The 23,755-nt window shown below is 35.7% G+C and overlaps 1 protein-coding gene and 1 pseudogene across 1 annotated transcript; one reads left to right on the top strand and one right to left on the bottom strand.

Moving 5' to 3' along the window:
• Window positions 1-13,247: 13,247 nt before the first annotated feature.
• OR9K2 (olfactory receptor family 9 subfamily K member 2) lies at window positions 13,248-19,598 on the bottom strand. The gene is made up of 3 exons (XM_055359433.1): window positions 19,488-19,598; window positions 19,093-19,176; window positions 13,248-16,177 (listed from the first exon to the last, which is right to left on the bottom strand). Exon 3 carries the CDS (start codon window positions 16,166-16,168, stop codon window positions 15,227-15,229), a length of 942 nt encoding a protein of 313 aa, XP_055215408.1. The 5' UTR covers window positions 16,169-16,177; window positions 19,093-19,176; window positions 19,488-19,598; the 3' UTR covers window positions 13,248-15,226.
• Window positions 19,599-20,118: 520 nt separating this feature from the next.
• On the top strand, window positions 20,119-23,337 carry LOC101146581 (heat shock factor protein 2-like; annotated as a pseudogene).
• Window positions 23,338-23,755: the final 418 nt, after the last annotated feature.

Here is a 23,755-nt window from a genome sequence, read left to right on the forward strand (position 1 = left end):
CTATTCTATACTCCGTGTTTTATCTATTTGTGAATGAATGAATGGAATGCAACCTTACCATAAAATGTAAAGTAACTGATATAGAAGAAATGATGGAATAAGAAAATTAGCCCTTGGCAACCCTCAAAGTAATAACTGATTCATTTGAGTCATGCACGGGCTAAAGATAATGGACGAAAGTGTGATAAGAAAGAGACTATTACACAGTTTAAAATATCTCTCAACAAAATAGTTATCAATTACTCTTATTAAACACTAAATACACTTATTAATTATCTATCCAGTGGAGAAACCTGGAAGACATCATCTTAACAAAATAATAAAAGTTAACATTGTCAGTAAGGAGACAAATCATCACCATGGCGAGCCTCCTGATATTATGGACTAATAAAAGAAGCAACACTTCCGCGGCATTCCTGCCCCAAACACAGAACCTGAACCTAGTTCAACAGGAAATATTAAACTAAAATGAACAGACATTTCAAAAGGTCAAAGATGTGAAAAAAAAGGAAAGACTGAGAAACAGTTTCATATTGAAAGAGATTAGAGAGGTATGACAAATGCAACATGTAATACTGGGTCAGATGCTGAACAAGAGAGAAAAGGGTATAAGAGAAGAAAGCATTTTTTTTTTCCTAACAAGAGAATTGTCAGGTCAACTGGTAAAATTTCAATGGGGTCTATGATAAAAATAATGGTACTGAGAAATATTTTTGTAATCTAGCTATGTTCCAAATTGGTTAAAATGTGCATCTACTAAAAAAGGAATCTAATTTAGAAAAATATATAAATCATGGAGACATTACTTATTATCAAAAAATCTTTATTTTTTAACCTTAAAAATTTAAATAACTTATCTAAAATGTAAAATTTGGGATTTAGAAGATCATTTATTAGTTTTTGTGAATTTCACTAATTTGGAAAGAACAATACCTAAAATACCATATCAAAATTTATATTTGATGTTAAAAAACTGGTTTTAATAATATTTTCAGGACAACCTTACAGGGATTTGAATAAGCCAATTTGTTCATGATAAATCTCTTCATTTATATACATCCTGTTGTTTCTCTGCTTTTCTGGAGAAGTCTGACTAATACACTTTCATTGCAAAACAAGGAACTTTATTTCATTATTTTTATATACAATAAATAAAAATTACCAACATAAAATAAATAAAAACTATGATCAATAATTTGATAATAAAATAATTAAAAATTAACATTTAAAGAAAAGCAAAAAAATTGATTTAGACAACAGTAAAAAATATGTAGTGAACTTTTAAGTTCTTTCAAACTATTGCATAAGAAACTCTATTGAACATTTGCATACTTTTTTGAATAAAAAGTAAACAAACAGGCTGGGCGTGGTGGCTCACACCTGTAATCCCAACACTTTGGGAGGCCAAGGCAGGCAGATGGCTTGAGGCCATGAGTTTCATACCAGCTTGGCCAACACAGCAAAACCTAGTCTCTACTTAAAATACAAAATTTAGCCAGGCGAGGTGGTACCTGCCTGCAATCCCAGCTACTTGGGAGGCTAAGGCATGAGAATTGCTGGAACCCAGGAGGTGGAGTTTGAAGTGGGCCAAGATCGCACCTCTGCAGGGCGACAGAGCCAGATGCTGTCTCAAAAAAAAAAAAAAAAAAAAAGAAAAAAAAAGAAAAGAAAAAGAAAGAAAATAAAAAACATTAATAAATTTAAATCATCTAGTTAAATATGTCAGTGGAAAAATGATTTTGTCTTCTTGAATAACGGAGTTATTGAATATAAAAATTATCAGAGAGCATTAAAGGAGCCAGAAAACTTCAAATGTTGATAATAGTTATCAGAAATTTGAAGAGAATTCAGCACTATAGAAATTTTGCTGAAAAAAATTCTTTTGAACACCACATCATGTGATAACTTTTAATTTAATGGGACAACTTTTGTAATGGTTTGGTCTAGTCTAGTCGTTTCACATCAAACTGTGGCTCAGACAGTATTTAGTGGTAAGATGTAAATCCAAAGATTCCCCCAATAATTTGTAAAAATCAATAGATTTGCTAAAAATTTTATCATTCATTAAGCAGTTTACTAAGATCATAAAAGGGACTTTTTATTGATTTACGTATTGATATATAAGCATTTGTATATATCAATTACTGAACAGCTGTTAAATATGTTGATTATAACCCCTTCTGTTAACCACTAAAACAAATCATTCCTCAAAACTCTTCCCATAAAAAACACTTGTCCAGATGGCATCTTGTCAGTTTTTGCAAACCTTCAAGGAGCAGAAAATTTCAATGTTATACAACCTCCTCTTTAGAATAAAAAGAAGAAAAACTTCACCTTTTAATGATGTAATACAAAGCTTGAGTCCAAAAGGTGGAAAATAAATAATGTTCTGTCTTGATGATGAACATATACACAATTATAAATGAAGTTCAGTGAAACTCCATGAAAATGCACCTCAGAATAAGACAAGTTCAGATATAATGTTACTGGCAAATATTTTCCATTTTCTCTTCATCCCTTTTCTGGAACAGGGATAAAATCTTACAGGAATTATTTTCAGTGAGGGAAAAAAACAAAAGGAGGGGAGGGAAAACAAGGCAGACAGTGTCAGACAACTTTATCTTGGGAAACAAGGAGTTAGAGGGTGGCTCGCACAATTCCATTTATTTTCAACCAATCTCCCTTGTTCAGGGTAATATGGTGGGGATGAAAACCAGGTTTCTTGGAAATAGTTAGATTTCTTACCATTGTGCTCGAAGTTCCATTCTTCACAGTACCCAGAATCTTTAGATTTCATGGCAGTAGACAACAGCCACCAGATGGCAGCAAACTACAATTGAGTACAGGATTTCCTTCTGGAGTCACAACTACCCAGAAATCCTGAGCAGTTCCGCACATCCTGGATCACACCATTTACTTCACAACAAGATCCTTACTCTTAAGGGGAAAAAAATACATTTTGAAACTTTTTTGTTACGTTAAAATAGGATTTAAAATGTAAAAAAGTGTAGTGCATTATGAAAAAGTTGATTATATCTCAGAAATGTAAAGTTGGTTTAATATTAGAAAACCAATTAATATAATTCACCACATTAATAGAAAAAGAGATAAAACTGATTGTATTATCTCAATAGATGCCAAAAAGGCACTTGATATAATCAGAAAAATGCAAAAATAAGTCCACAATGAGATGACGCAATATCATGACCATAATTGTATAAAAACATTTTAAAGTATGATTGCTACCAGCTATTGGCAAGGATATGAATCAATGTGGCATGTAATATGATGATAGGAACTAAATGATTTGTTATTATCTTCTAAAATTAAGAAATGCCCTATGGTTCTGCATAGTTTATGCATATATATGTGTGTATACATATGTATGAAATATATTACATATTCATCAAATGCTTAACATTTTAACAGAATATTTATTCTTGAGCTCACATATTCTTTTTAGGGTAATCATCCCTTCTGATACCCGTATGTTTAAAGCTGCATTGGTAAATGATATTTGCTCATAAATTTTCCTTATTTATTTATTTGAAATCCTTTTTTTTAACCAATATGAAATACTTTCCCCCACACCAGATATACAATATTAGGTGTAAAGCTATTTGTCTCAGGGCATTGATGTTATCATACCACTGTTTTCTGATTCACATGCTGCTTTTGGGAATTCAGCCATCAGTCTAAGTTTTCCTTTACTAAACTTATCTTTATTTTGTCTTTCCTTCCGGCTTCTTCTCTTTGTCTTTGGTTTTGTGCGTTTTCACTATGGTACACTTTTTGTAGTGTACATTCTGTTTGGTATCATTTTACCAACCCATATTCTCTTTCTTTAATTCCATCATTTCCACTGGACATATTGCAGACTCTCTAACACTATTGGTGTCATCTATCTCTGTCTCTTTTTGCTGGTTTTTTTTTTTTTCAAGTATCCTAATTCTTTCTTCAGTTATCCTTCATCTGTATTTACATTTTCAATTTTAAGGTAAACTTTGTTTTACTATTAAGCTTTTAATTTTACTTTTTTGTTTCTAGAAGTTGTACTTATTTTTTAATCTGGTCATATATTTTAGTTTCTTTTTCTTACCAATGCTAACGTGTTTAAAGGAAAGGAAATTTTTTATGTTTTTTTATATATTTCTATTTATTTATTTGGTCAAATGATACTTCTAAGGTCTTTGGGAAATTGCCACACTGTTTTCCATGATAGCTGAACTAATTCACATTCTCATCAGCAGTGAATAAGCCTTCCCTTTTCCCCACAACCTCTCCGGCATCTATTTTTTGACTTTTTAGTGATAGACATTTGGACTGGTATAGGATGGTATCTCATTGTGGTTTTCATTTGCATTTCTCTACTATTTCTCTAATAGTAGTGTTGAGCATTTTTTCATATGCTTATTGGCTATGTGTATGTCTTCTTTTGAAAAGTGTCTCTTCATGTCTTTTGCCCACTTTTTAATGGGGTTATTTGGTTTTTGCTTGTTAATTTGTTTAAGTTCCTTATAGATGCTGGATATTAGAACTTTGTCAGATGTATAGTTTCTCCTATTCTGTAGGCTGTATGTGTACTCTGTTGACAGTTTCTTTTGCTGTGGAGAAGCTCCCTACTTTGATTAGGTCCCATTTGTCAATTTTTTATTTTGTTGCAATTGCTTTTGGCATTTTGTAATGAAATCATTGCCAGGGCCTATGTCCAGATTGGTATTTTCTAGGTTATTTTCATTTTCCAGGATTTTTATAATTTTAGGTTTTACATTTAAGTTTTTAATCCATCTTGAATTTATTTTTGTAGATGGTATAAGAAAGGGGTCCAGTTTCAATCTTCTGCATATGGCTAGCCAGTTATCCCAGCATCATTTACTGAATAGGTACCCCTTTTCCCATTGCTTGTTTTTGTTTATTTTGCCAAAGATCAGATGGTTGTGGGCATATGACTTTATTTCTGGGCTCTCTATTCTGTTCCATTGGTCTATGTGTCTGTTTTTGTACTGGAACCATGCTGTTTTGATTACTGTAGCCTTGTAACATAGTTTGAAATTGAATAACCTGATGTCTCCAACTTTGTTACTTTTGCTTAATATTGCCTTGCTATTTGAGCTCTTTTTCGGTTCCATATGAATTTTAAAATAGTTTTTTCTGATTCTGAGAAGAATATCATTGGTAGTTTGATATGGATAGCATGGAATCTGTAAATTGCTTTGGGAAGTATGGGCATTTTAACAATATTGATTCTTCCTATCCGTGCACATGGAATTTTTTTCCATTTGTTTGTGTCATCTCTGATTTCTTTCATCAGTGTTTTGTAATCCTTGTGATAGAGATTATTCACCTCCCTGGTTAGCTGTATTCCTAGGTATTTTATTCCTTTTTTGGCTATTGTGAATGGGATTGCATTCTTGGTTTGGCTCTCAACTTGAATATTGTTAGTGTATTAAAATGATACCTATTTTTGTACAGTGATCTTTTTCATTCTGAAACTTTGCTGAAGCTGTTTATCAGCTTAAGAAGCTTTTGGGCAAACTGAGATTTTCCAGGTTTAGAATCATGTTGTCTGCCAGCACAAACACTTTCTCTCTTCCTATTTGGATGCCTTTTTTTTTTTTTACTTTCTCTCTTCCTATTTGGATGCCTATTATTTCTTCCAGTGCTATGTTGAATAGGAATGGTGAGCATGGGCATCCTTGTCTTGTTTTGGTTCTCAAGGGGAAGGCTTCCAGCTTTTGCTCATTCAGTATGATGTTAGCTATAGGTTTGCCATAGATGGCTCTTATTGTTTTGAGATATGTTCCTTCACTACCTAGTTTGTTGAGGGTTTTTAACACAAAAGAAGTTGAATTTTATTGAAAGTCCTTTCTGCATCTACTTAGATGTTCATGTGGTTTTTGTTTTAAGTTCTGTTTATGTGGTGAATCACATTTATTGATTTGCATATGTTGAACCAACCTTGCATCCCAGGGACAAAGCCTACAAGATTGCAGGAATTAACTTTTTGATGTGCTGCTGGATTCAGTTTGCTAGTATTTAATTAAGGATTTTTGCATGTATATTCATCAAGGATATCAGCCTGTTTGTTGTTGTTCTTCTGCAGGTCTGGGTATCAGGATGATACTGTCCTCACAGAATGAGTTAGGGAGAGTCCCTCCTCCTCCATTTTTGCAATAGTTTCAGGAGAAATGATACCAGCAATTCTTTATATACCTCGTAGAATTCAGCTGTGAATCTGTCTGGTCCTGGGCTTTTCTGGTTGGTAGGCATTTTTATTACTGGTTTAATTTTGGGAGTCATTATTGGTCTGTCAGTGATACAATTTCTTTCTGGTTCAATCTTCAGAGGTCGTATGTTTCCAAAAATTTATCTATTTCTTCTAGGTTTTCTAGTTTGTATGCATAGAAGTGTTCACAGTAGTCGCTGAGGGTTTTTTAAATTTTTGAGGGGGTGGTGGGAATGTCCCCTTTGTCATTTCTAATTGTGTTTATTTGGATCATCTTTTTTTTTCTTTGTTAGTCTAGCTAGTGGTCTATCAATCTTACTTATCCTTTCAAGAAACAAATTCTTGGATTTGTTGAACTTTTGTAGAGTTTTCACATCTCAATTTCCTTCAGTTCAGCTCTGGTTTTGGTTATTTATTGCTTCCTGTTAGCTTTGGGATTGGTTTGCTCCTGTTTTTTCTAATTTCTCCAAGTGTGATGTTAGGTTGTTAATTGAGAACTTTCTAATTTTTAATGTAAGTATTTAGCACTATAAATTTCCCTTAATAGTGCTTTACCTGTATTCCAGAGATTCTGGTATGTAGTATCTTTGTTTTCATTAGTTTCAAAGAATTTCTTGATTTCTGCCTTAATTTCATTGTTTACTCAAAAGTCATTCAGGAGCAGGTTAATTTCCATGTAATTGTATGATTTTGAGCAATTTTTTAAGTACTGATTTCTATTTTTATTATGCTGCGGTCTGAAAGTGGTTGGTATGATTTCAATTTTTTTGGATTTTCCGAGGATTGTTTTATGGCTGACTGGTCTATTTTAAAGTATGTGCCCTGTAGAGATGAGAAGAATGTATATTCTGTTATTTTGGGGTGGAGAGTTCTGTAGATGTCTCTTAGGCCCATTTGGTCAAATGTTGATTTTAGGTCCTGAATATCTTTGTTATTTTTCTGCCTCAATGATCTGTGTAACACTGTCAGTGGGGTTTTGAAGTCTCCCACTTTTATTATGTTGTTACCTAAGTCTCTTCATTGGTCTCTAAGAACTTAGCTTTATAAATCTGGGTGCTCTTGTATTTTGTATATATATATTTAGGATATTTAGGTCTTCTGGCTGACTTGAATCCTTTACTATTATGTAAGGCCCTTCTTTTTCCTTTTTTGATTGTTGTTGGTTTAAAATCTGTTTTGTCTGAAATTAGAATAGAATAGCAACCCCTGTTTTCTGTTTTGTTGCTGTTGTTGTTGTTGTTGTTTCTGTTTTCCACTTGCTTGGTAGATTTTTCTCCATCCCTTTACTTTGGGCGTATAGGTGTCATCGCATGTGAGATGGGTCTCCTGAAGACAGTATATAGTTGGGCCTTGCTTCTTCATCTAACATGCCACTCTGTGCCTTTTAACTGGGGCATTTAGCCCATTTACATTCAAGGTTAAGACTGATTGCATGGTTTCATCCCGTCATCATGTTTTTAGGTGGTTATTATGCAGACTTGATTGTGTAGTTACTTTGTAGTGTCAGTGGTCTACGTACATAAGTGTGTTTTTATGGTGGCCAGTAATTGTAATTCATTTACATATTTAGCATTCTCTTAAATCTCTTGTAAGGCAGGTCTGGTGGTAACAAATTCCCTTAGGATTTGTTTGTCTGAAAAGGATCTTATTTCTCCTTCACTTAGGAAGCTTAGTTTGGCTGGATATGAAATTCTTAGTTGTAATTTCTTTCTTTAATAAAAATATTAACTCAAGATGGATTAAAGACTTAAATGTAAAATCCAAAACTATAAAAACCATGGAAGACAACCTAGGCAATATTATTCTGGACGTAGGAATAGGCAAAGATTTTATGGCAAAGACACCAAAAGCAATTACAACAAAAACAAAAATTGACAAATAGAATCTAATTAAACTAAAAAGCTTCTGCACAGAAAAAGAAACTGTCAACAGAGTGAAAAGACAACATACAAAATGGGAGAAAATTTTTGCAAAATATGCATCTGACAAAGGCCTAATAAGCAGCATCTATAGGAACTTAAACAAATTTACAAGAAAAAGACAACCTCATTAAAAAGTGGACAAAGGACATGAACAGATACTTTTCAAAAGAAGACATACATGCTGCCAATAATAATATTTTTTTAAAAAACTCAACATCACTAATCATTAGAGAAATGCAAATCAAAACCACAATGAGATATTATCTCACACCAGTCAGAATGGCTACTTTTAAAAAGTGAAAAAATAACAGATGCTGATGAGGGTGTGGAGAAAAAGAACACTTATACACTGCTGGTGGGAGCATAAGTTAGTTCAACCAGTGTGAAAGACAGTGTGGTGATTCCTCGAAGTCCTAGAGGCAGAAATGTAATTTGACCCAACAATCCCATTACTGGGTATATACCCAAAGGAATATAAATCATTCTATTATAAAGACACATGCACATGTATGTTCATTGCCACACTATTTGCAACAGCAAAGACAGGAATCAACCTAAATGCCCATCAGTGGTAGACTGGATAAAGAAAATGTGGTACATACACACCATGGAATACTATGCAGCCATAAAAAAGAATAAAATAATATCTTTTTCAGGAACATGGATAGAGCTGGAGGCCATTATTCTTAACAAACTAACGCAGGTACACAAAACCAAATACTGCATGTTCTCACTTATAAGTGAGAACTAAATGATGAGAACACATGGACACATAGAGGTGAACAACACACACTGGGGCTTATTGTAGGGTGAAGGGTGGGAGGAGAGAGAGGATTAGGAAAAATAATTTATAGGTACTAGGCTTAATACCTGGGTGATGAAATAATCTGTACAACAAACCTCCATGATACAAGTTTACCTACACAACTTGTACATGCACCCCTGAACTTAAAATAAAAGTTAAATAATAATTTCAAAAAGTTTAATATATGCCCTCAATTTTTTCTTGTTTGTAGGGTTTCTGATGAAGCGTCTGCTGTTAGCCTGATGATATTCCCTTTGTAGGTGACCTGCATCTTTTCCCTATCTGTCTTTAACATTTTTCTGTCATTTCTACCTTAAATAATCTGATGACTATGTATTGTGGGAATGATCTTCTTGTATAGTATCTCACAAGGGTTCTCTGCATTTCCTGGATTTGAATGTTCACCTCTTTGGTTAGATTGAAAAAATGTTTATGGCTGATGTCTTCAATACGTTTTCCAAGTTGCTTGATTTCCCTTTCTCTTTTTCAAGGATGCCAATGAGTCATAGAGTTGGTCCCTTTACATAATCCCATATTTCTCCAAGATTTTGTTCGTTCTTCTTTATTGTTTTTTCTTTATTCTTGCCTGACTGAGTTACTTTGGAGAACCAGTCTTCAAGCTCAGAGATTCTTTCCTCAGTTTGGTCTATTCTGCTGATAACGCTTGTGATTGTATTATGAAATTCCTGAAGTGGGTTTTTGAGCTCTATTAGATCAGTTTGGTTCTTTCTTAAAATGGCCATTTCATCTATTATGTCCCGTATCTTTTTATTGTATTCCTTAGCTTCCTTGGATTGGGTTTTGGCTTTCTTCTGAATGTTGATCGTCTTCATTCCTATCTATATTCTGAATTCTATTTCTGCCATTTCAGTCATTTCAGACTGGTTAAGAGCCATTTCTGGGGAATTAATGCAGTCATTTGGAGGTAAGAACTCTACTCTGGTATTTTGAGCTTCCAGAGTTCCTGTGCTGCTTTTTTTTTTTCCTCATCTGTGTGGGTGGATATTCCTTCAATATTTGAAGCTGCTTTCCTTAGGATGTGTTTGGGTTTTTGTTTTCCTTTTATCTTATTTGATGCCCTTGGGAGTTTGACTATAGTATGAGCTGGGTTCAGTTGACCGGCTTTGATTCTAATCTGCTCCTGGGTCTTGAAAGAGCCCCCTCCAGTTACTGTCTCCATGTCCATGTTTTTTTTTTTCTGTTGGGTGATCTAGTACATGGGACTTCTTCATGCTGAGGCTTCAGTTAGCAGACAGGCCACATCTTTGACAGGTCAGCCCTAATCCACTGTCCAAGTGCTTCCCAGGGGAACACAGGGTTGTGCCTGCCCACATAGTTTAGGCAGAAGCAAGACCACTGGGCTGGAAGCTCTAGCAAGCATAGCCCATCTGGCTATGAGAAACAGGAGTGGATGGAGTTGCCTGCCCTGCCATCTGGGTGTTTCCAAGGCAACAGGAGGCTGCACCCCTTGGCAAATTCAAGCAAAAGTGTAACTGCTGGGCTAGAAGCTGTAGCAGACATGTCTTGCCTGGCAGGTGTGTGTGGAGTCTAGCAGGCGTTGCCAGCAGCAGGTGTCACCCACCCTACCATCTGGGTGCTTCCCAAGACAACAGGGAGCTGCACCCTCTAGCTGAGTTTACACAGAAGCAGGACTGGTGGGCTGGAAGATTTAGCTTGTATTGCCTGTCTGGCTACCAGCAGAAGGGGTGGGGGGGGGTCACGTGTCCGGCTGTCTTGGTGTTTCCCAGGACAGTGGGAGGCTGAACTTGCTGGCTGAGTTCAGGTAGAAGAGGGATCATTGGGCTGGCAACTCTAGCAAGTGTTGCCCACCTGGCTACCAGTGGCAGAAGTGAGTTGGGTCACCCACGATGCCATCCAGGTGGTTCCCATGACAGCAGGAAGCTGTACCCACCAGCTGTGTTCACACAGAAGTGGGATTGCTAGGCTTGAAGTTCTAGAAGGCATTGCCTGCAGGCATAGCTACCAGTGGCAGGGGTGGGGGCAATGGGTTTACATAAGGTATCTTGCAATTATAACAATCTATTTTTAACTGATAACCACTTAATTTCAATCATATACAAATACTCTACACTTTTAATTCTTCCCTCCCACACACACACTTTATGCTATGGATGTCATGACTTACATTTTTTTAATATTGCCTGTCCGTTAACATATTTTTATACTTTTGTCTTTTAACTTTTATACCAGAATAAAAGTTATTTGTGCATTGCCATTACAGTATCAAAGTGTTATGTGTTTTCTACCTATTTACCTTTACCAGCAAGCTTTATACTTTCATATGCTTTCATGCTGCTGTTTAATGTACTTTCATTTCAATTTGAAGGACTTTAGTATTTTTTAAAGGCAGATGTGGTGGTGATGAACTCTGTCACTTTTGTTAGTCTGAGAAAGTTTTTAATTCTTCATTTTTGGAAGATATTTTGCCAGATATGGTATTCTTAATGGGCATTTTTTTTCCTGTACTTTGAATTGTATCATCTTATTTTCTTCTAGTCTGCAAGGTTTTTGCTGAGAAATATACTGACAGTTTTATGAAGATTTCCTGGTAATTGGTTAGTTGCTTTTCTTTTGCTGCTCTCAAGATTCTCTTTGTCTTCAACTTTTGAAAATTTAATTATAATGTTTATCTGTGTGGATTTCTTTAGGATCATCCTATTTGGAATCCATTGGGATTCTTGTATATAGATGTTCATTTCCCTCCCCAGAATTGGGCAGTATTCCACCACTATTTCTTTAAATAAGTTTTTTGCCTCTTCTCTTTTTTCCTTCTAGAACCTTAATAATTTATATATTATTTCACTTGATGATGTGTTTTAGGTTTTCTTTACTGTTCATTATTGTTTGTTGCTGTTACTCTTACTGAATAATTTCACATGGCCTTTCTTTGAGTTGCTGATTTTCTTCTGCTCTGTGAAGCCTGCTGTAAAACTCTAGTAAATTTTAGTTCAAGTATTGTATTCTTCAGCTCTAAAATTTTTCTTTGCTTCTTTTTATATTTTATATCTTTTTGTTGATATTCTCATTTTGTTCATGCATAGTTTTCTTTAGTCCTGGAGCATCTTTATGATAGCTATTTTGAATTCTTTTTCAGATAATTTATATATCTCCAATTCTTTAGATTATATATCTCCAAATCTTTAGAACTGTCACTGAAGATTTATTTTGTTCCTATTTTGAGCCTTGTTTTTCTGTTTTTTTCTTCATGTGTCTCATATGTCTCATATGTGTCATGTGTCTCATAACTTTACATTGGAACCCACCCATTTGAAAAAACAGCCACTTCTACCAGTCTTTACAGACTGGCTTTGTATAAGAGACCCTCCCCAATCAGCCCTTCTAGAAATTCCAGGGATATGTGAAACCTTTTGGGGGAAGATGTGACTTCTCTGAGTCCATTCATGCAATTTCTCAGAGCTGGTTACTCGTTTCTTTTTCAGGAGTTCATATCTTGCCTCTTTGGTGTCATTGCACAGTACTGCTAGTTCTCTAGTACTGTCTTTCCTTGGTTTCAGTGGTCACCAGGTATCCAAAGTATGCTGCTCCTTATCAGCATCCTGAGTCAGGCAAAACTGATTCCATTCCTTCAAGTAGCCTTCCCAAAAGCCTATAACCAGATGTAGACTCTGCCACTCTCCTTGCCTCTGAAGTAGAAGGCTGAAGTTATGTGGTTTTTTCTGATTCTGCCTAGCCATGCCAGCTACAGCAAACCACCTCCACTCCCACCCCGTATACACACTCTCCTTGTTCTCAGAAGCCCCCAGGCATTAAAACTATACTAGTTCCATCAGTGCTCTTAGTGGAGAATGATAGAAATTAGTCCCTCCTGCAACCCTCTGAAAAGCTAGAATATTGGATTCTGGCTTGGATTCTGCACTGTTATCTTTGTTCCCAAGGGAGAAGTCATGAGGCAGGGTGCTGTCCTAGTGCAGAGCTGTGCCAGCTTGGTAGAGTAGGTGATGTGGGCAAAATGAAATTTCTCTTCTTACCCATTTCATTGTCGCTTTCCTTGGCTTTGTGGTTGCCTGGGGGTACTGCAACTTCTTAAGTGCATTCTAGAATTCTATTTTGGCTCATTGTCAAATTAATGTTTCTGTGAGGGAATCAGGGCTAGAAATTCCTATACTGCCATCTTGCTGATATCACCTACAGAGTCATTTTCTTAATTTTAAAATCCAAATATTCATTGCTGATATGTAAAAAAGAAATTGGCATTTGTATATTAACCTTATATACAGCAACTCTGCTGTAACCACTTATTAGTTTCAGAAGGGTTTATTATTTTTAATTTTCTACATAGATATGTTATTTGCAAACAAGGAACGTTTTCTCTTCTTTTCCAATTTATAGACCTATTTGTATGAATTTTCTGGAGATCCCATAACAAAACAGCACACACTGGGTTCTTAAACAACAGAAATTAATTTTCTTAGTGATAGAGGCTGGAAGTCCAAGATCAAGGTGTCAGCAGAGTTGGTTTTCTCTGAGCCCTCTTTCCTTAGCTTGCGGATGGCTGCCCTCTTGTTGATTCTTCACATGACTGATGTTCTGTGCACATGCACCCCTGGTGTCCCTCTGTGTGCCCTAATCTCCTCTTTCTATAGGGACACAAATGATACTGAATTAGGATTTATCCTACAGCCTTATTTTAACTCAATTACATCTTTGAAGACCCTATCACTAATTAAAGTCACATTCTGAAGTACTAGGGTTTAGGGCTTCAACACATGAATTTTGAGGGAATACCATTCAACCCATAACACTTTTATTTCCTTTTCTTATTTTGTTGCATTGGCTAGCACTTCCATTAAAATATTGAAAAGGTGTGGTGAGAGAAGGCATCCTTGCATTTTTCCTGATAATAGTAGGAAAGCTTCTAGTTTCTTGTCATTTAAAATTTTCACTGTAGGTTTTTCATACATGTTCATCAAGGCAAGAAAGTTCCCCCTTTATTTCAGGTTTTCTGAGAGCTCCATACTTCTTATCTGTTCATACCATGACCATGCACACACTCAATTTCAAAAATGGGCTAACATACCATCTTTTGTACACTCTCTTCATACTAGTCAGTTAATATATTTTGGGTCTTTTACCTGCAGTTTAAAAAATCTGCCTTTGTTCATTAATATCGACATACCATTGAGCCCACATCAATATTATAAACCACTGCAGCAGGTTTCCTGACTTCAATCTAATCCCCCTTTGCTCAATGTTCCATGCAGCCCAAGAAGGGTTTCTCTGATTACCAACCACCTTCTTTCAGGCACCCCACTTTGTGATCTCTATGAGTACCTTTGGCAAAATGTCTGGATTTTAGTTTTATGCCCAAGGATTTGACTATCTCACTAACTTTTAAACTTTCAAAAGAATGAGGTTATTTATCCCTGAGCCCACTGTAAGGCCAGAACATATTATACAGATATTCAATAAGATTAATCAAATATGTACCTATATTAAGAGGCATAGATAAGTAAATTTTGGATCATAATCCGTTTTGATGACTTCCCTGATTCTATACCTTTATTAACTATTCCTTATCAATTATTAACACAAGACAAAATCATGAAGATCAAAATTGAGGGCATGATTGATCAAAATGTTTGAAGATCTCTATTTCCTATTTTAGTTCTTTGCACTGGGATCCAGCAACTAGCAGTACCTTAGAGCACTCCGCAATAATGAAGTATAACATTTTCCAAATTAATGTATATAGTAAAGATTACTTATAGTTTGTTTCTTATTATTAGTACTTCCTATCTAGCACACATAAGGTGAAAACTTAATACTCATTTAGCATGCTAATGAAACTAGCTATAAAATTAAAGACACATTTTATTTAAAAATAATCTGGGCATCTTTGTCAACTACCCATGATTGTGTGTAGGAGGGATGGGCAATCCCAAAGACAAACAACCAGATAAAATCTTGCTGAAGCACTATAACAAAATACAAAATATTGTTCTACATTATGCCACAAGAATCAATAGATATAAATTCTGTGAAATAAAATGTTGAAGACCAGTGAGAGGGTTTATCATAAAAATACTTCTCTAATGTCCAGGATATCTCCAATATCCAAGATTTTCAGAATTAATGATGTCTTGGGAGGTAAAAAAGTAAAATATGGAAAGAGCACATCACATGAAAACATCTAAGAGTATTTTTATGACATTCAGGAGAGTAACTTTTATTAATGACCACAGGTGTATTAAATAAATAGCCACAATAAAATTGGTGAAAGAGAAATAATAATCAAACAATAATATTTTTCTTCTCTAGAAATTTTTTTAGAGCCTCTTGGACATCTTTGTTCCTCAGAGAGTAAATCAAAGGATTCAACATGGGAGTGACTAGGGAGTAACATAAGGATGCCACTTTACTCAGCTCAGGAAATCTGTCAGGAGTGAGATACATAAAAAAGACAGCACCATACAGCACACTCACAACTCCCAGGTGAGAGCTGCAGGTGGAGAAGGCCTTCTTACGTCCCTCAGTAGAGTGTATCTTTAGAACTGTGGACACAATATACATGTAAGATACTATAATGACTATGATAGTAGGCAAGATAATAATACATGATAAGGAAAAAGATATCATTCTATGGATAAAGAGATCAGAACAAGACAGTCTCTGAAGTGGGCGAGAATCACAGTAAAAGTGGTCAACAGCCCGAGAAGCGCAAAAAGATAAAGTAAATGTCATGCTAGTCTGAATAACTGAGCTAATGCAGCCACAAAAATAGGAACCAGCCACCAACTGAGTACACAGACGTGTGGACATTTGAACAGAGTAGAGCAGAGGGTTGCAGATGGCAATAAAGCGGTCATAAGCCATGGCCGCCAGGAGAAATCCCTCAGTCACAATGAAGAGGGCAAAGAGAAAGAGCTGGGCCACACAGCCTGCAAAGGAGATAGACTTGTTTTCAGACCAGAAGTTGATCATAGCCTTGGGTGCAATAACAGATGAATAGAAAAGATCAATGAAGGAGAGATTGCCTAGGAAAAAATACATTGGTGTGTTCAGCCGAGGATCAGTCATAATAATGGTCATCATCCCAACATTCCCTAGAAGGATCACGGCATAAACAAACAAAAATAGCAGGAAGAGGAGAATGTGGAGCTCTGGGCGTACCCTGAAGCCTGCAAGAATGAAGTCAGTCATTTCTGAGTGATTGCTTGTTCCCCTGTCACCCATGGTAGAAACCTGTTGAGAGGCACAGGGCAAAATATACAAATGAACTCTTGGTTTGGATCCTAGCATTACAAATAATCTCTTACGGTATTAGGATTTACAAAGCTATTTTTAAATTAATGTTATTATTAATTTTAGCCTCATAAGTATACTGTGACTTAAAGCCAATCAATTGCTGTTGAAACCAAAGATTAGTTGCATTTCTTAATTCTTTAAGTGTTAGAGTTAGGTTTTTTGCCTCTGCATCTAATACAATGCCTTTCTACCCAAATGCCTTTCACATTTCCAAGTACCACTTTTTTATACATTTCCCACTCATGATTCACACAATAACTTCAACATCATGAAGCAGTGACTGGAAGAGAGCACAATTAATTTAATAAACGACTTTGGGAAGCACATTAGTTAGTTTGGGTTGGGAGATATTTGGGGTTTTAGTAGTCAAGTTTAGGAAAACAGAGACTTAATTTGGAGTACCAACAAATATAAAGGAAGTGACTGAGTTAAAAAAAAAAAAACTACTTGAGAAGCGCAATTACCTTTCACAAGTCATGGAAACTGGATTCTGATGGAAGTTATGTACCCACTAAGATAAAAGGTGTGCGCAACCAAGCACAAAAGTATTACTACTCATATTCAAGAATTTCTGTCCCAGATGGGCCATCAAAGCACTTTCATAAAGAAAACTTCCCTTCATTTCTTGATCCCAAGACTTGGAGATCTTTAACTTTTAAGTTCATGGGTGCAAGTGCACGTTTGTCACATAGGTAAATTTGTGTCATGGGGTTTTGCTGTACAGATCATTTAATCACCAGGGTATTAAGCCTAGTACCCATTAGTTATTTTTCCTGATCCTCTCCCTCCTCCCACCTTCCACCCTGCAAAAGGCTCCAGTGTGTTTTTCCCATCTATGTGTCCATGTGACTTGCAGTTCTTTAAAAAGAGATCTATAGTAGAACACTTCCACAGATAAAAGAGTTACTTTAGAAATTAATACTGCAAAGGATACATATGGGGGCATTGCTGATTACACTTTTATTTACCCTGAATACAACTTTTGTAGCCATTATTAACTCATTACTACTCATATACATTTTTTAACTTGGTATGTTAACAATACAAGCCACTCTTTCTCTGTCCTAAGGGCTTTATGTGCATGATTCTGTCTAGGCAACAGTAATAACAAATATGTATATGGCACTTTTTATGTGCCAGACACTTTTCTAAGTGCTTTCATAGTAGCTCATTTAATCCATACAATAATAACATTAGGTGGTTATTATTATATTCCCAAGTTTACAGATGAGTAAATTGAGGTACAGAGAAATGAAGTCTGCTGAAATTCACTTACTCGAGTCAGAATCAAGATTTGAAGCCAGGAAAACTGGCTCCAGAATCCATGCTTTTAATCGTCATTAATGATTAATCACTGTACTATATCAACTTTAAATAAAGGACCCTTCCTGTTCCCCTACCTTACTTCTGCTTGTACTTTAGAGTGTAGTTAAAATTTCATATTTCCAAATAAAATCTCTAATTCTTCAACCTGGGTCAAAACATCTCATCCAAAGATAATTTGAAGAGACCAACTGCCACCATATTTTAATATTGAGATTACATATTAATTATTCTTCACTTGACAATAACTTAAGACAAAATTCAATTTGTTCTCCATATATTGTCAGCATAACGTTATGTGTCTGGTAAATGGCAGTTAATACATATTTATTATAGATAAAAGTTGAATGATAATGATCATGCAGAAACAGAGAAAAATATAAAAACTATCCATCCAATACTGCAGTGGTTAGTATGGGTTTTAGGTTTAAATAAATCTAGGCTCCAGTTCTGCTTCTCTCACTTTCTAAATGGGATCTTGGACAAGTTACTTATGCTCTCTCTCTATGCTACTGTATGCTCATATATAAAGTGGAAATAAGAGCCCTCAAAATTTTCTTGGGAATAGAAAATGACATACGTATGTAAATCACTAAGCACCATTTATGGTAAACTAAGTATTCAGTAAATGTTAGCCATTATTTTTATTATACGTTTCAGTGCTCAGTCCCACTATTCATACCAAATAGTGCTTATTAGGTTGAAAACCAATAATATATATGGTCGTTTTTGGACAAAACATTCTCAGTTGAGGGGAAGAATCAATCTGTTAAAAGTTTAGAGAGATGAAGAACTCTTGGAGAAATGGAATATTTTGCCTGAGAAAAAAGATTATTAAGAGAAAAGCTGCATAAGATGTTATCATTATTTAAGACTGTATTAAATGTTGAAAATAAAATATTCACCCGTTTTATCAAAAATTAAATATGTAAGTAATTAAGAAGTAGTAAGAGCTTACATTAGATTACACTTAGGGTCTGGAAAGATGTGAGACATTTAAGAAGTGAAAGAAAGCTGACTGAAGTCAGCATGAAAAATCATTTTTTGAAAAATAATATATATCATTTATCTTCGTTTTATTCTCATCTAGAAGCAAAACAGATTATTTTAATTTCTAAGATTTATTTCTATCAAACTCATTTCAACATTATAATTTAATATTATTATTAATAATAATTATTCCTCACTTGACAATAATATCCTTAACATCAAACTCAGCTTGTTTGCTGCGTACTGTCAACATAATGTTCTGAATCTAGTGAATGACAATAATTCAATACATATTATTACGTAGAAAAAAGCTGAATGATAATGAGTATGTGGAATCAGAGAATGTAAAAAAACAAATTTATTAAAATAAATTTATATCATAAATGTTATAAACATTGTAACATTATAAATGTTAATAAATGCATTGCTGATGACATTTTTTACCTGGAAAAGGGAGTTATTCCCGCAAAAGCCAACAACAAGTAGTCAGTTTGTGACTTATTTTTCAAAAACTCACATGTTTTAAAAGTTACTTTTACCTTGTATTGTTTAGTAACTTGTCAGATTCTGGTAAAAATCAATCAGCAGAGTTCCAATGTTTTCCTCTGTTTATTGTTTTAATTCTAGAAAGGATAAACATAAAGTTAATTAATGACTGTCATAATTATAAGTACTGAAAAATAATTACTTTGAAATAAAATGAATCATTCCCCACAAATCCACATTTATTATTACAGTTTTAGATTCTTCCCATAGATAAATGTGGCTTATGTGCCTCATCGCTCTATTTTAAAAAGTCTTTTTTTCAGTAGTTGATTTCCTGAAAAGTTTTATAGTCCTTTTTAGAAGAGAGTCAAGGTGAATTTTTCAAATCATGTTCTGCCAAAACTGAAGTGATTCCAGGAACAATAATCTATAGATAAGCAAAGTGAACCTGAGGAATCAATCCACAGGATATTATCTATCCTGAATTCTCAGAAACTTGTATGCTTTCAAGGCAAGAGGATAGATTGCCATGGATATGCAAGTAGAGGTCTTGAGCTCTTTGGCATCTCTGAATACTGCCAAAATATCAACAGCAGTTATCCACGAGGGCTTCGGTTTTGCTACAGCTTTTTCATATAATTACAGTATTGAGATTTCCTCTATGTTCTGGGAGACAGTACCTCTGGGAGAGAAGAACACAAGTCAATTAATAAGACTTCTAGGATCTAAAAGCAAGATCCATGAAGACCTCAGAGATTCTACATTTTTTTAAAAAGCCTAAGAGTACTTAAAGTACATATGAGACATTCTTTAGGAAAAATCACAAGGATCTTTTAATTTCTTCACTGAAAAAGCAGCATTTTCAATTTATCATTATAGCACAGTTTTTGATAAGCAAGTAGAAATAGATATGAAAGGAAATGCTGTGGTTCATAATGCCATTTGTAGGAAAATTTTGAGTCCTAATCATAAAGTTAATTTCATATTTACTTTCAGAATTCTATTCACCCAAATCTCTCCTTGATGACTTTTTAACTATATTTTCTCAATAGTAATTGAGAAGATAGAACAGCACGACCATGATGTGGGCAAAAATCCAACAAACGCCCTCTAATCCATCAAGTAAAGGCCACATGATCAACTGGATCTGAAGTTGGGTTTATATTGTAATTTTAATTGCTTTAAAGTTGTTTATTCAGGTGTCATGTATTAAGTTAGTAACTTCTCATCAGTCCCTGTATATAGTTCAAAATAATTTAAAGATCTGTTGGTTCCTTCTGGTGAGTGTTAAAGTTCTTAAAGGTGGTGTGTCCGGAGTTTGTTCCTTCAGATATTTAGATGTGTCCGGAGTTTCTTCCTTCTGGTGGGTTTGTGGTCTCACTGACTTCAAAAGTGAGTTATAGCTCTTAAAAGCTCTTAAAGGTGGCATGTCTGGAGTTGTTCGTTCCTCCTGGTGGGTTTGTGGTCTCGCTGACTTGGAACCAACCCAAATGTCCATCAATGATAGAATGGATTAAGAAAATGTGGCACATATACACCATGGGATACTATGCAGCCATAAAAAAGGATGAGTTCATGTCCTTTGTTGGGACATGGATGAAGCTGGAAACCATCAGTCTCAGCAAACTATGGCAAGGACAGAAAACCAAACACCACACGTTCTCACTCATAGGTGGGAATTGAACAACTACAACACTTGGACACAGGGTGGGGAACATCAGACACCGGGGCCTGTCCTGAGGTGGCGGGGGGGACGGATAGCATTACGAGATATACCTAATGTAAATGATGAGTTAATGGGTGTAGCACACCAACATGGCACATGTATACATATGTAACACACCTGCATGTTGCGCACATGTACCCTAGAACTTAAAGTCTAATAATAATTAAAAAACAAAAACAAAAAAAAGAAAAGAAAAAAACAAAACAAAAAGGAGTGAAGCTGCAGACCTTTGCAATGAGTGTTACAGCTCATAAAGGTGGCACCTCCAGAGCTGTTCTTCCTTCGGGTGGGTTTGTAGTCTCGCTTACTTCAGGAGTGAAGCTGCAGACCTTGGTGGTGAATTTTACAGCTCATAAGGGCAGCAGGGACCCAAAGAGTGAGCAGCAGCAAGATTTGTTGCTAAGCTGAAAAACAAAGCCTCCACATGGTGGAAGGGGAATCTAGCGGGTTGCTTTTATCCCCTTATTTGGCCTCACCCACGTCCTGCTGATTGGTCCATTTTACAGAGCACTGATTGGTCCATTTTTCAGAGTGCTGATTGGTCCGTTTTTACAGAGTGCTGATTGGTGCATTTACAAACCTTTACCTAGACACAGAGTGTTGACTGGTGTGTTTACAATCCTTTAGCTAGACAGAAAAGCTCTTCAAGTCCCCACCCCACCCAGAAGCCCAGCCAGCTTCACCTCTCAGTTGGTTCAGCAAAATGAATGTAAATTCAGTAAGGAGACTGAATTTAGAGCTCATTTTATCAATTGTTGTGTTCCCCTAGTAAAATTATCTCTCTGTTAAGCAGTAAGAATATTCATTCAGCAGGGACAAATGTCATGCAGGCATCCAGCAAAAAAAAATTGAGAGTGAGTTGATAGGTTTTACAGTGGTGGCTGACAATCCCATTTTGACCCCTTGTAGTTGGACCTGTAATTGTTTCATATATTTGTCGCTAATGAAGAGCACAGATTATATCCTGGATGACAGTTACTCACCTTTCTAAAGTAATGACATCCAGTTGGTCCAACAACTGAATCTTTAATAAATTATTCCGGTCGCTGCAGCCGATGCTACCAGGGCGTTTGGATGTAGAATTTGGAATCCCTGCACCCCTCTTAACAAGGAAGCAGAGTTTGAACTGCTAGCTTTCCTCAGCAAGCTGTGGACACTTGTGGAGGAAACCCACACTAACGAATTCATCACCTGGAACCAGAATGGCCAAAGTTTTCTGGTCTTGGATGAGCAACGATTTGCAAAAGAAATTCTTCCCAACTATTTCAAGCGCAATAACATGGCAAGCTTTGTGAGGCAACTGAATACGTATGATTTCCGTAAAGCAGTACATATCGACTCTGAAATTGTAAAGCAGGAAAGAGATGGTCCTGTAGAATTTCAGCATCCTTACTTCAAACAAGGACAGGATGACTTGTTGGAGAACATTAAAAGGAAGGTTTCATCTTCAAAACCAGAATAAAATAAAAATTCTTCAGGAAGAATTTTAAAAAAATTATAATTAAAAAGTGAGAATGAGTCCCTTTGGAAGGAGATGTCAGAATTATGAGCAAAGCATGCACAACAGGAACAAGTTATTCGAAAGATTGTCCAGTTTACTGTTGCATTAGTTCAAAATAACCAACTTGTGAGTTTAAAACTTAAAAGGCCTCTACTTTAAACACCAATGGAGCCCAAAAGAAGAATCTGTTTCAGCACATAGTCAGAGAACCGACTGATAATCACCATCATAAAGTTCCACACAGTAGGACTGAAGGTTTAAAGCCAAGGGAGATGATTTCAGATGACATCATTATTTACAATGTTACTGATGATAATGCAAATGAAGAAAATATACCAGTTATTCCAGAAACTGGGAAACTGGGATATTATATCATATCCATATATCATATATATATATATATATATATATATATATATATATATATCTCCAGGATGTTATGTCTGATCCCTCCAATTGTAGCCAGTACCCTGATATTGTCGTCGTTGAAGACGACAATGAAGATGAGTATGCACCTGCCATTCAGAGTGGAGAGCAGAGTGAACCAGCCAGAGAATCCCTAAGTTCAGGCAGTGATGGCAGCAACCCTCTCATGTCTAGTGCTGTCCAGCTAAATGGCTCATCCAGTCTGACCTCAGAAGATCCAGTGACCATGATGGATTCCATTTTGAATGATAACATCAATCTTTTGGGAAAGGTTGAGTTGTTGGATTATCTTGACAGTATTGATTGCAGTTTAGACGACTTCCAAGCCATGCTATCAGGAAGACAATTTAGCATAGACCCAGGTCTCCTGGTTGACTCTGAGAAAAAAGGATTAGAAACTACCAAGAACACTGTAGTTCAGCCAGTTTGGGAAGAGGGAAGAAAATCTAAATCCAGGCCAGATTAGCAGCTTATCCAGTACATGCCTTTCCACTTCTTGCATTCCTCGATGGGAACCCTGTTTCTTCTGTTGAACAGGTGAGTACAGCAGCATCATCAGAAGTTATGTCCTCTGTAGATAAATCCATAGAAGTTGATCAAGTGAAATTTATCCCAGAGTGCAAACACACAAACACAAATCTATAAATATGGTATACTATATTAACATAATGAAGAACATAAACCATATGATCATCTCAATAGATGCAGAAAAAAAATTTGACAAAATCAAACATCTTTTAATAATAAAATAAAAACTCTCAAAAAAACATGTGGAGAAGAAATATACCTATACCTCAACACAATAAAGGCCATACATGACAAGCTTACATGCACACACACACACACACACACACACATCTGCATTGCTGATATGGTTTGGCTCTGTGTCCCCACTCAAATCTCATCTCAAATTGTAATCCTTGTGTGTTGAGGGAGGGAAGTGGTGGGAGTGACTGGATCATGGGGTGGTTTCCCACATGCTGTTCTTGTGATAGTGAGTGACTTCTCACAAGATCTGATGGTTTAAAAGTCTGTGGCAGTTTCCCCCTCACTATCTGTCTCT

Source organism: Gorilla gorilla, chromosome 10 (assembly GCF_029281585.2).
Source record: "Gorilla gorilla gorilla isolate KB3781 chromosome 10, NHGRI_mGorGor1-v2.1_pri, whole genome shotgun sequence".
NCBI classification, from domain to species: Eukaryota; Metazoa; Chordata; class Mammalia; order Primates; family Hominidae; genus Gorilla; species Gorilla gorilla.